This window comes from Lolium rigidum, chromosome 1 (assembly GCF_022539505.1).
Source record: "Lolium rigidum isolate FL_2022 chromosome 1, APGP_CSIRO_Lrig_0.1, whole genome shotgun sequence".
Classification (NCBI taxonomy): Eukaryota; Viridiplantae; Streptophyta; class Magnoliopsida; order Poales; family Poaceae; genus Lolium; species Lolium rigidum.
Window position 1 is genome coordinate 328,473,168 of NC_061508.1, and position 11,425 is coordinate 328,484,592.

Sequence of the window (11,425 nt, forward strand, 5' to 3'; positions counted from 1 at the left end):
GAGCACCAATCGTGGAGGGATGCTATTTGGTAGGCTCGCGGCACTCGTGGTATAGGTGTATCACTCGTGAGCGATTAAAATGGGTAGCTAATACTTCAAGCGACGTATTCTATTATGCAGGCTTCACGCTATATTCGGAAAAAGCTAGTACATCAAAGACCAAAGTCATACATTGAATGAATAATTTTTGGAACATCAAACGCAATTGGGCTTCTATGGAATGATCGGTTTATGCACAAATTGATGGTAGGTTACTCATTTCGGTCTATTCGGTCTTGTTCGGTTGGTGGGGCTAAAAACCGAATTCTACCAAATTTAATTCGGTTAGTATAAATGGAAACCGAAAAAATAGCGGTTAATGGAAAAAACCGAGATTTCGGTTAGTTCGGTTTCGACTTCGGTTCGGTTTTCGGTTTCACGGTTTTTATGCCCACCCTGAACCACCGGGAACACCACAACGAAACGGTGTGTCCGAACGTCGTAATCGAACTCTCTTAGATATGGTTCGTTCTATGATGTCTCTTACTGATTTGCCGTTATCATTTTGGAGTTATGCATTAGAGACAGACCGCATTCACTTTAAATAGAGCACCATCAAAATCCGTAGAAACGACACCGTATGAATTATGGTTTAATAAGAAACCTAAGTCTGTCGTTCCCGAAAGTTTGGGGTTGCGAAGCCTATGTAAAGAAGTTACAACCGGACAAGCTAGAACCCAAAGCGGAGAAATGCGTCTTCATAGGATACCCTAAGGAAACTATAGGGTACACTTTCTATCACGGATCCGAAGGCAAAATCTTTGTTGCTAAGAACGGAACCTTTTTTGAGAAAGAATTTCTCACTAAAGAAGTGATCTGGAAGAAAAGTAGAACTCGATGAGATTGATGAATCTATATTCGTTGATCGAGTAGCGCAAGATCGGAAGTTGTACCTATACCGCCTACACCGGCAACGAGAGGAAGCTAATGATAATGATCATGAAACTTCGAACGAGGAAACTACCGAACCTCGCGGATCGACAAGGGAGCGTGCCACTCCGATTGGTATGATCCTTGTCTAAATGTCATGATTGTGGATAACAATGATGAGGACCCTGCGACGTATGAAGAAGCGATGATGAGCCCAGCATTCCAACAAATGGAAAGAAGCCATGAAATCCGAAATGGGATCCATGTATGATAACAAAGTATGGACTTTGGTAGACTTACTGATAGCCGAAAGGCCGTCGAGAATAAATGGATCTTCAAGAGAAAAACAGATGCTGATGGTAATATTACTGTCTATAAAGCTCGACTTGTCGCAAAGGGTTTCCGACAAATTCAAGGAGTTGACTACGATGAGACTTTCTCACTTGTAGCGAAGCTAAAATCTGTGAGGATTTTGTTAGCAATAGCTGCATTTTTCGATTATGAGATTTGGCAGATGGATGTCAAAACGGCATTCCTTAATGGAGACATTGAGGAAGAGTTGTATATGGTACAACCCAAAGGTTTTGTCGATCCTAAAAATGTCGACAAAGTATGCAAACTTCAGCGTTCAATCTATGGACTGAAGCAAGCATCAAGAAGTTGGAACCAACGCTTTGATAAGGTGATCAAAGACTTCGGGTTTATACGAGTGTCATGGAGAGGCCTCGTATTTACAAGAAAGTGAGTGGGAGCTCTGTAGCATTCCTGATATTATATGTAGATGACATATTATTGATCGGGAATGATATAGAACTATTAAGCAGTATAAAAGGTTATTTGAATAATAGTTTTTCAATGAAAGACCTTGGTGAAGCATCGTATATATTAGGCATCAAGATTTATAGAGATAGATCAAGACGCCTAATAGGGCTATCACAGAGTACATATCTGGACAAGATTCTAAAGAAGTTTAGAATGGACGAAAGTAAGAAAGGGTTCTTACCTATGTTACTGTGCAAGGTCTTGAGTAAGACTCAAGGACCGGCTACGGCGAAGAAAGAGAAAGGATGAGTAATATCCCCTATGCCTCGGCAAGTAGGATCTATCATGTATGCCATGCTATGTACTAGACCGGATATAGCACATGTCGTTAGTTTGACTAGCGAGATATCAAAGTGATCCAGGAATGGAGCACCGGACAGCGGTCAAGAATATCCTGAAGTACTTGAAAAGAACTAAGGATATGTTTCTTTGTTATGGAGGTGACCAAGAGCTCGTTGTAAGTGGTTACACCGATGCAAGTTGGAACACCGATCCCGATGACTCTAAGTCACGATCCGGGTACGTGTTTATATTGAATGGTGCTGCATGCAGGCTGGGCAAGCTCGAACCGAGTGCACGGTGGCGAAGTCTTCAACGGAATCGAGTACATAGCGGCTTCGGAGGCTTCATCGAAGCGGTATGGATGAAGAGGTTCATTGTAGAGCTCGGTGTGGTTCCTAGTGCATTGGACCCATTAATCATTTACTCGTGATAACATGGGTGCCATCGCCAATGCACAAGAGCCAAGGTCACACAAGAGGTCGAAGCATATCAAGCTGCGTTACCACTCGATTCGCGAGTACATCGAAGATGGAGAAGTAAAGATTTGCAAAGTACACACCGATCCGAATGTAGCAGATCCGTTGACTAAAGCTCTCCCTAGGGCAAAGCATGACCAACACCAGAATGCCATGGGTGTTAGGTATATTACAATGTAATCTAGATTATTGACTCTAGTGCAAGTGGGAGATCGAAGGAGATATGCCCTAGAGGCAATAATAAAGTGGTTATTATTTATATCTTTATGTTTATGATAAATGTTTATATATCATGCTATAATTGTATTAACCGAAACATTAGTACATGTGTGATGTGTAGACAACAAAGAGTCCCTAGTATGCCTCTTAACTAGCTTGTTGATTAATGGATGATTAGTTTCATAATCATGAACATTGGATGTTATTAATAACAAGGTTATATCATTGTATGAATGATGTAATGGACACACCCAATTAAGCGTAGCATAAGATCTCGTCATTAAAGTTATTTGCTATAAGCTTTCGATACATAGTTACCTAGTCCTTATGACCATGAGATCATGTAAATCACTTATACCGGAAAGGTACTTTGATTACACCAAACGCCACCGCGTAAATGGGTGGTTATAAAGGTGGGATTAAGTATCCGGAAAGTATGAGTTGAGGCATATGGATCAACAGTGGGATTTGTCCATCCCGATGACGGATAGATATACTCCGGGCCCTCTCGGTGGAATGTCGTCTAATGTCTTGCAAGCATATGAATAAGTTCATAAGAGACCACATACCACGGTACGAGTAAAGAGTACTTGTCAGGAGATGAGGTTGAACAAGGTATAGAGTGATACCGAAGATCAAACCTCGGACAAGTAAAATATCGCGTGACAAAGGGAATTGGTATCATATGTGAATGGTTCATTCGATCACTAAAGTCATCGTTGAATATGTGGGAGCCATTATGGATCTCCGGATCCCGCTATTGGTTATTGGTCGGAGTGAGTACTCAACCATGTCCGCATAGTTCACGAACCGTAGGGTGACACACTTAAAGTTGGATGTTGAAATGGTAGAACTTGAATATGGAATGGAGTTCGAATATTTGTTCGGAGTCCCGGATGAGATCCCGGACATCACGAGGAGTTCCGGAATGGTCCGAGAATAAGATTCATATATAGGATGTCATTTTATGTGATTTAAAATGATTCGGAAGGTTCTATGGAAGGTTCTAGAAAAGTCCGGAAGAAACCACCAAGGAAGGCGGAGTCCCGGTGGGACTCCACCTCCCATGGCCGGCCAACCCTAAGGGAGAGGAGTCCCAAGTGGACTCCCCAAGGGGGGCCGGCCACCCCCTCCCAAGGAAGGTGGGATTCCCACCTCTAGTGGGAGTCCTAGATTGGGTAGGTTTCATGTGTTATGGAAGGTTTTGGTTTGGGGTCTTATTCGAAGACTTGTAGACCAACTCTTGGGTGTTCCACCTATATAATGAGGGCCAAGGGGAGGGGGCCGGCCACCCCAAGCACCACAAGGTGGCCGCACCACTAGATGGCCGGCGCCCCCCTCTCCCCAAACCCTAGCCGCCCCACTACTCCTTCTTCCCCGCACGCTTAGCGAAGCTCCGCCGGGATTCTCCATCGCCACCGACACCACGCCGTCGTGCTGTCGGATTCAAGAGGAGCTACTACTTCCGCTGCCCGCTGGAACGGGAGGTGGACGTCGTCTTCATCAACAACCGAACGTGTGACCGAGTACGGAGGTGCTGCCCGTTCGTGGAGCCGTGATCAAGATATTCTACGCGCTTTTGCAAGCGGCAAGTGAACGTCTACCGCAGCAACAAGAGCCTCATCTTGTAGGCTTTGGAATCTCTTCAAGGGTGAGACTCGATATTCCCCTCGTTGCTACCGTCTTCTAGATTGCATCTTGGCTTGGATTGCGTGTTCGCGGTAGGAAATTTTTTGTTTTCTATGCAACGTTATCCTACAAATATATGATAGAATACTCCAAAAATGTTACTACTCATTCACATCTTTAGGTCGTTGGATTTGTATACCAAATTAGGTTGCCGCGATCGAAAGTGGTTTACTTTGTGTGATTTGGGCAAAGATAATTGTAGACTTGATGTTCATTTGTTTGAATATATACATATGATAATTATCCTTCAATTTTTTAACTTGATATTTTTCCAACATCGATCGATATCTTCTTTCATGAGTAAATAAGATAAGAGCAATTATGTGAACTATATGTTTTGTCTTCCACATTAAGAAACCTAGAAAACTTTTATTAGATCTTTGAATAATTAACGCACCTCTTATTTCACTGATCATTATGCAAACACAAGGTTATAGTTGTTGTTACTTGGATAACCAGGCTCAAGGATTGAGCAAGAACGAGGAGCCTGCCACGGGAATGCACGAGATAATCTCAAGAGATGTTAAATATGGGGTTTGACCAATAATATAATTAACATTTTAATCCGTTGATAGACTCGAGAGTGGGGGAGGGGGGGGGTGCTGAGTTGAGCATCAAGTGTACGCATGCATTTTTGACCTTTTTGGAACTCACTTGATTGCTGATGTTAAGTAGATTGTACTAATTATCTATTTCCCCCAAATACAAGTTTTTTTAGATGGATATTGTTCGATGTGCATTACTATATTGTTTAATAAATGTCAGAATCATTTATCACTATGCTATTTTAAAAATGCACTCATAAAAATTTGAAACAGATGCATTTATATGTCGTCTGTTGCATGGAACATGTCGCATGTGTAATGACAATTTTTTTAGTTAATGCACATTTTGTTGGGAGCGAATATAAATTCTATGGATTTCAAGCATTAAAATTGTGCTACTTTATTGGTTATTTGAGATAGCTTTAATTTTTAGCCTCTCTAAAGTTCTATTCTTTTCATCTATCATATGTACCCACATGTTATTAGTACATTTTCCATATTTGGGGCTATTAGCTTAGACTATTTTTACTAGCCCGATACAACTTGGTAGCCTTTTAGTCCCACAGATGATATAGCATGTCATATTTGTGTTGATAGTTTTCTCTTGGAGTTGTGATTGTATTGCATATGTATTTCACATTGTTAACAAATTTCCATGCGTAACCTTTACAATATATTAACCATCATTCAACCAATACCTTGAGAATGAGATCGGAGTGGTTTGCCTATTAGGTCAAAGTGGCAACCCATGGCTTGAATATCTTTCTCCAGACACTGAAGGGTTGTTCTTTAAAAATGGGTGGAAGGATTTTGTTGTGGATCATTCCACAGAGGAAGGACACATTTTAACATTCTGTCATAATTGATGCTCACGATTTCTCAGTGGTGATGTTTGAAGAAATGTGTATTGAGAAGTCGTCAACTTAATTAATTTCTATGCTAAGCCTTCCTACAATCTGGTTAGTACAACGGAAAGTGATGAGGATGACAAGAATACATCGGCTATCCACTAAGAGGAGAATAATGGTACCAAAAGAAGAGGACTAGAGAAATAGATGGAAACATATGTAGTAGGTGGTGATAGGTGACTAACACAATATATTTAAACGTTAAAGCAACAAGCCGATAATATGTAGAATGCATATTCGATTAATAACTCTATAACCGTGGGACAGGCATGGTCAACCATTTTTTTAAATTTGATATATGATTATATCGAGTAATGCATAAATTACCCGCCTCATTTGTTACATACTTACATTTATAACCATATTCACCTATACTACTTTGTTATCAAAAAGTTTGATACCATGTGTTTGTTTAATTAGTAAGAGGTGCAATTCTAAATGAATGATTTATGTATGTAACTCAATTGTAAATTACACTTTTCGACAACCTTGAAAGTTCAAGGGCCGCCAATAGTAATGTCGAAAAGATCACCAATTAATGAAGAACAGAAGAAGTAATCTCTTCAAAAGTCAAAGCATTATAAATCGAAGTACCCTATAACTCAAAGGGTATAAAAGAAATTGGAATGGTTTGAACATTTTTTATAACAACGGAATTAGTAAAGGATATGCGGAAGTGTCCATATCTCAGTCTTATAGTACTCTATTGGTCATAACCATACAAAATTCCTGACATAACCTTTTCTAAAGAAGCATCTAGAGGTGGTGAGAGTAACTGAGATGGAGATTTAATTTTTAAAGATGTTCAGTTTTATGAAAATAGGTTGATCAGATTTAGAAGTTCCTCGTATATATTTCATGTTTGATTTAAATAATGGAATATAGCTCACCGTAGCTATGCGGTTCTCATTTTCTTCACAACCTTTTGAAGTATGACGACGATGCATCAATAGATTACTCGATTATAGACCGCCACAGGGAAGATCAATTTATTGCGAGTAAAATATAATGTATCTGTTCTTAATATAAATAGCTTATCGATTACGAAAAGTTGAGACATATACTTGTCTAACATTTGCTCAGAATAATAACTAGTAAGAGACGATTCACACAAGATACAACTTATGTCAAACGTTTATATGTATCTACATATTTAGTTTTGACAATGTCTTTTGTCCCAAGAAAACGAATTATGTCTATGCACCATCTCTACGTGGCATCTCCATTTCTCTTTGAAAGAGTTGGACTGTTTTGTCCTCGGCGGTGGTACAACATGTCAACAACGTGTACCAGAATTCTTGGAGTCAAAGTGCAATCAACATCATGACTGCCATGTTCGTCCAGAGCAGCAACACGAAATATTTGTGCCTGGTTGTAACTTGATACACATCGGTCGTAGTAAATTACCCGGTGGTACACGGACATAAGCCTTGGCTTGTTTGTGATATGAAGTACGTATCAAACATGTGGATGCGTGTGCGAGGCATTAGCAAAAGACAAAAAGCGTATCTATGTGCATGCACTTGCAACTTGGTAAGCCAGCCAGAAAGAAATGAAGGGTGAGGGGCAACGAGGCGTCTATTGTGACCTCATCAATTTTAAAATTCAATCTACCTTCTCAGTCTTTCGAAGATGCTCATAGTATGGTATATGTGTATACATGTGTATGTTCATAGGGATGCGTGTATATGAGCGTCTGCGGTTGTAGTATGTTTCTAAAAAAAAGTAAACCTACTTTTCCATCTTTTCACACACGCAAAACGATTAGTGGATGGAGAAAATGACATTAAACCAGCAAGGATCGGCGCGGCAGCACCCCAAAGTCATTTTTTGCGATGATTTTTTGCTAGAGTACATTCTTTGCGATGAATTTTCATGTCATTCTTTGTGATTTACATTCTTTGCGATGATTTGCTAGTATTCGTTTTGAGTTTTGATCTATGGTTTGATGTTTAGGTGAAGTGTTTTTTTTTTAGTGAAAGGTGAAGTGCTTTGTGAATTGTGAGAGCCAAAAGGCTGGCGGGCTCTTGTCTCCGCCCTTCCGGGGCCCAACTACTCGCGCCGCAACGCCGGCAGCCTCGCTCTCGCCGCGGCAGTCGCAAACCTCCACTTCCTCCCGCCCACCGCCGGTCCGCCGCCCACCTCTACGCGCCGCACATGCTACCCCGCCTCGCGCGGGCGCACCGCCGCGTTCTCCTCCCCACACCCCGCACTCTCTCCACCGCCACCGTATCCGCGCCGGCGCCGGCGCCGCTCTCTGCCGCGGAGCTCGAGGCCCTGCTACGCCGGGACCACTACTCCGCCGCCACCCGCCGCTTCCACTCCCTCCTCCCGCTCCTCTCCCACCCCTCGCTCCTCCTCGCCTCCGCCCTCCTCCTCCGCCGCCGCTCCCACCCCTCCGCTGCTCCCCCTCCTCTCCCCCCTCCGCTCCCCACCACCACCGCCTCCCCCACCTCCCCCACCTCCCACCTCCGCCTACTCATCCCGTCCCGCCTCAAGGGCCGCCCGCTCGCCCTCCCCACCCTCCCACTCCGCCTCGCCATCCTCTCCGCCGCCTCCGCCCTCGACGCCGTCTTCGCCCCGCGCGCCGCCACCTTCGCCTACCGCGCCCGCCACGCCGCCATCCGCTACCTCCGCTCCATCCCCAACGCCACCTGGTTCTTCCGCGCCGCCATCCCACGCCAGCCCTTCGGGCCCCGCCACGTCCGCCACCTGCTCGACGCCATCTCCGCTAAGATCGACGACCCCGGGTTCCTCGACTACCTGCGCGACCTCTTCCTCTCCGACGCCGTAACCTTCGACCTCGGCGGCTCCGAGCTCAGCCGCGGGCTCCCGCAGGAGTCCGACCTCACCGGCACGCTGCTGAACATATTCTTCGATCCCGTGGATCGAGAAGTAATGGCCATCCGGGAGGAGGTGCACAAGAAGAATCCCAGAATCAAGGACGAGAGCGTCCTGCACACGCCTGTCCGAGTGTACGCGGTCCGGTACCTCGACGAGATGATGGTTGTCACCACCGGGTCGAAGATGCTCACGCTCGAGGTCAGAGATAGGATCCTCGCGGTGCTGGAGAAGGGCTTGGGGGTGAAGGTCGACAGGTTCGGGAGCTCAGTGCACAGCGCGGTGTCGGAGAAGATGGAGTTCCTGGGGATGGAGTTCCAGGCCGTGCCGCCGTCGGTCTTGCACCCTCCCATGTCGGAGAAGGCCAAGAGGGCGAGGAAGATGTACCTGAAGAGGAAGGCGGCGGAGGCGCAGGAGCTGAAGAATGCACGGGAGACTCGGAGGAAGAAGCTCGGGTTGAAGATACTCAACCACTTGTTCAAGAAGGTGAGGCGGGGTCACGAGTTCGAGTTTGGTTTCCGCATTGAGGATGAAGTGCAGCGGCAGTTCAAGGGTTGGGCAGAGGAGACGGTGGTCGAGTACTTCAAGTCGCAGGACCATTGCCGTTATTGGCACCGGTTGTTCACGTCTGGCGACTTCTTGTCATTGAATAGGGTGAGGGAACAGTTGCCACCAACGTTGGTGGACTCCTATGATCAATTACACGAAGCACTGAACAGGTTCTTGATGCCGAGGAGGGGCTACAACATGACTGAGGAGGTGGAGAGGCTAGAAGATGAGGAGGACGAAAGACAATATGAGAAGAGGACTGTCGAGGACTTGACAGAGTTGAAGATGAGGGTCAATGCACCAATAGAGCTTGTAAGAAAGGCGGTAAAGTTGGCTGGGTTCACAAATACCATGGGCCGTCCACGGCCAATAAAGCTGCTTCTCTGTTTGGATGATGCCGATATCATCAAATGGTATGCCGGTGTCGGGAGGAGGTGGCTAGATTTCTTCTGCTGCTGTCGGAATTTCAAGATGGTCAAGATTGTTGTGAGCTATCACTTGAGGTTCTCATGCTTCCTAACATTGGCGGAGAAGCATGAGTGCACCAAGAGGCAAGCAATTAGCCATTATACAAAGGATTTGAAGGTGACAAATGAAGATGGAGTGCCAGAAGTGTTCTTCCCAACCGAGCGGGAGATCAAGATGATGGGTGATAAGAATCTCTCGGATCCAAAGCCTGTGGATGGAGCCTTGACAATGATCCTGGTCAGATTAGCAGTCGATGAGACCTCCCATCCATGCCTGGCACATTTTTGTGCTGGAACAGACACCGCGCTTTACAGAATTCGTCTTCTGCAGAATCGCCTTAATGTTGATCCTTTGAATGAAAAGAAGTGGGTCCAAGGGCTAAGTGCCATTCATGAGAGTTTGAACAAGAAATGCCTCCCGTTGTGCTCCATGCATGCAAGCGATCTGCTTCTTGGCAAGATTACTCTCCAAGATATTGATTGTACTCAGTTTGTTGATGTGGTGTGAAATATGAAAACATGTGTACGATAACACCGTTCGAAACACACATCTCACACAAAGATGCAATATTGCAGTGCTTGCCAAGTGCATCTAGTGTTGATTGCATTTGGTGGAGTTAGACCTGCATTGTAAATATCCTGGATATCCATCATGTCATTGGGTTGAACAAATACTGATTATTTTTTCAGAGGTATGTGTTCTGATCAAAATGCTGCTACGTGTCAGTGTCATTAGCTGAATATTTGATTATCTTATCTATTCTCTGTTCAGGATTGCCGTGGCATGCTAGTTTTAGCATCTCATGTGAAAACTAACTTCGTATCAATGTTACTCAGGTATCAAATCAGAGGCTAATTCTTTTTCAACCCACTGTACATTGTTTATATACCTTTCCAGAAGTGAACCAAACTTGGTAGTCTTACATTTTACTATGGATTACCTTCAATTTTCTTTCTAGGAGTTTGGCTCCATCTTCACTTCTGGAGGCTCATGTAGGCGGGGTGAAATATAGGTTCAAGTCAGGCTTTTGGGACCATAGGTTTCCCCAATGGTTTCACTGTAAAAAAAGCTAGGCTTTTGGGCCAATATTGGGCTAATAAAACCAATCCTTAATCCTAGTACCCATTTATAACCTTGAACCAAGGATTAGCCAAACCAGCCACTTCTCTTTCCTCCCCTAACCGCTCCAGTTCGACAACTGCATGCAAAGGGACTGGAATGTGAGGTTCCCTCCTGTTCATCCTCGCCGTGCCTGCTGCTTCTATTGCTACTCCAAAAGGAGGCAGGCAGATGGAAGATTCAGGAATATGACGTGAATGGAGATCATGGAATATTTGACGATGTCTAAGTACTACCAAGCGACCGTCCTGATTAGTGCAGGTTCAAGCATTTCATGAGGATTGGTGTGTCCTGCCAGGAATCTCTAGATTTGAGAAACACTATCCCTTGTGGTTCAGTTCAGGTTGCAGGGTGATCTGTAGATTAATTAGTTTTTTTTCAATTTTCTTAGGGACAGTTTTTGTGAGAATCTGAGCATGGAAGCTGTGGGGAACTCCTTAACGTTTCCAGAAAGCTTACGAGAGAATTGGTTGACTAGATTAACCGTTTTGTCAATCTGAATTGAGCCTTTCTCATGTGCACATGCCTTTTCTTTCCTGCTCATTATTTCTCAAACACACATCGAAATACACATCATTCTGTTTTAGAAGATGCCGAG

The 11,425-nt window shown here is 44.3% G+C and overlaps 1 protein-coding gene across 1 annotated transcript; it reads left to right on the forward strand.

The window, feature by feature from the left end:
- Nucleotides 1-8,007: 8,007 nt before the first annotated feature.
- Nucleotides 8,008-10,257, forward strand: LOC124699465 (nuclear intron maturase 3, mitochondrial-like). Its single transcript, XM_047231767.1, has one exon. It carries the CDS (start codon nt 8,008-8,010, stop codon nt 10,213-10,215), a length of 2,208 nt encoding a protein of 735 aa, XP_047087723.1. The 3' UTR covers nt 10,216-10,257.
- The last annotated feature ends 1,168 nt before the right edge of the window (nt 10,258-11,425 follow it).

Coding starts and splice junctions, on each gene's coding strand:
- LOC124699465 (XM_047231767.1), top strand. CDS start 8,008: ATGCTACCCCGCCTCGCGCGGGCGCACCGCCGCGTTCTCCTCCCCACA.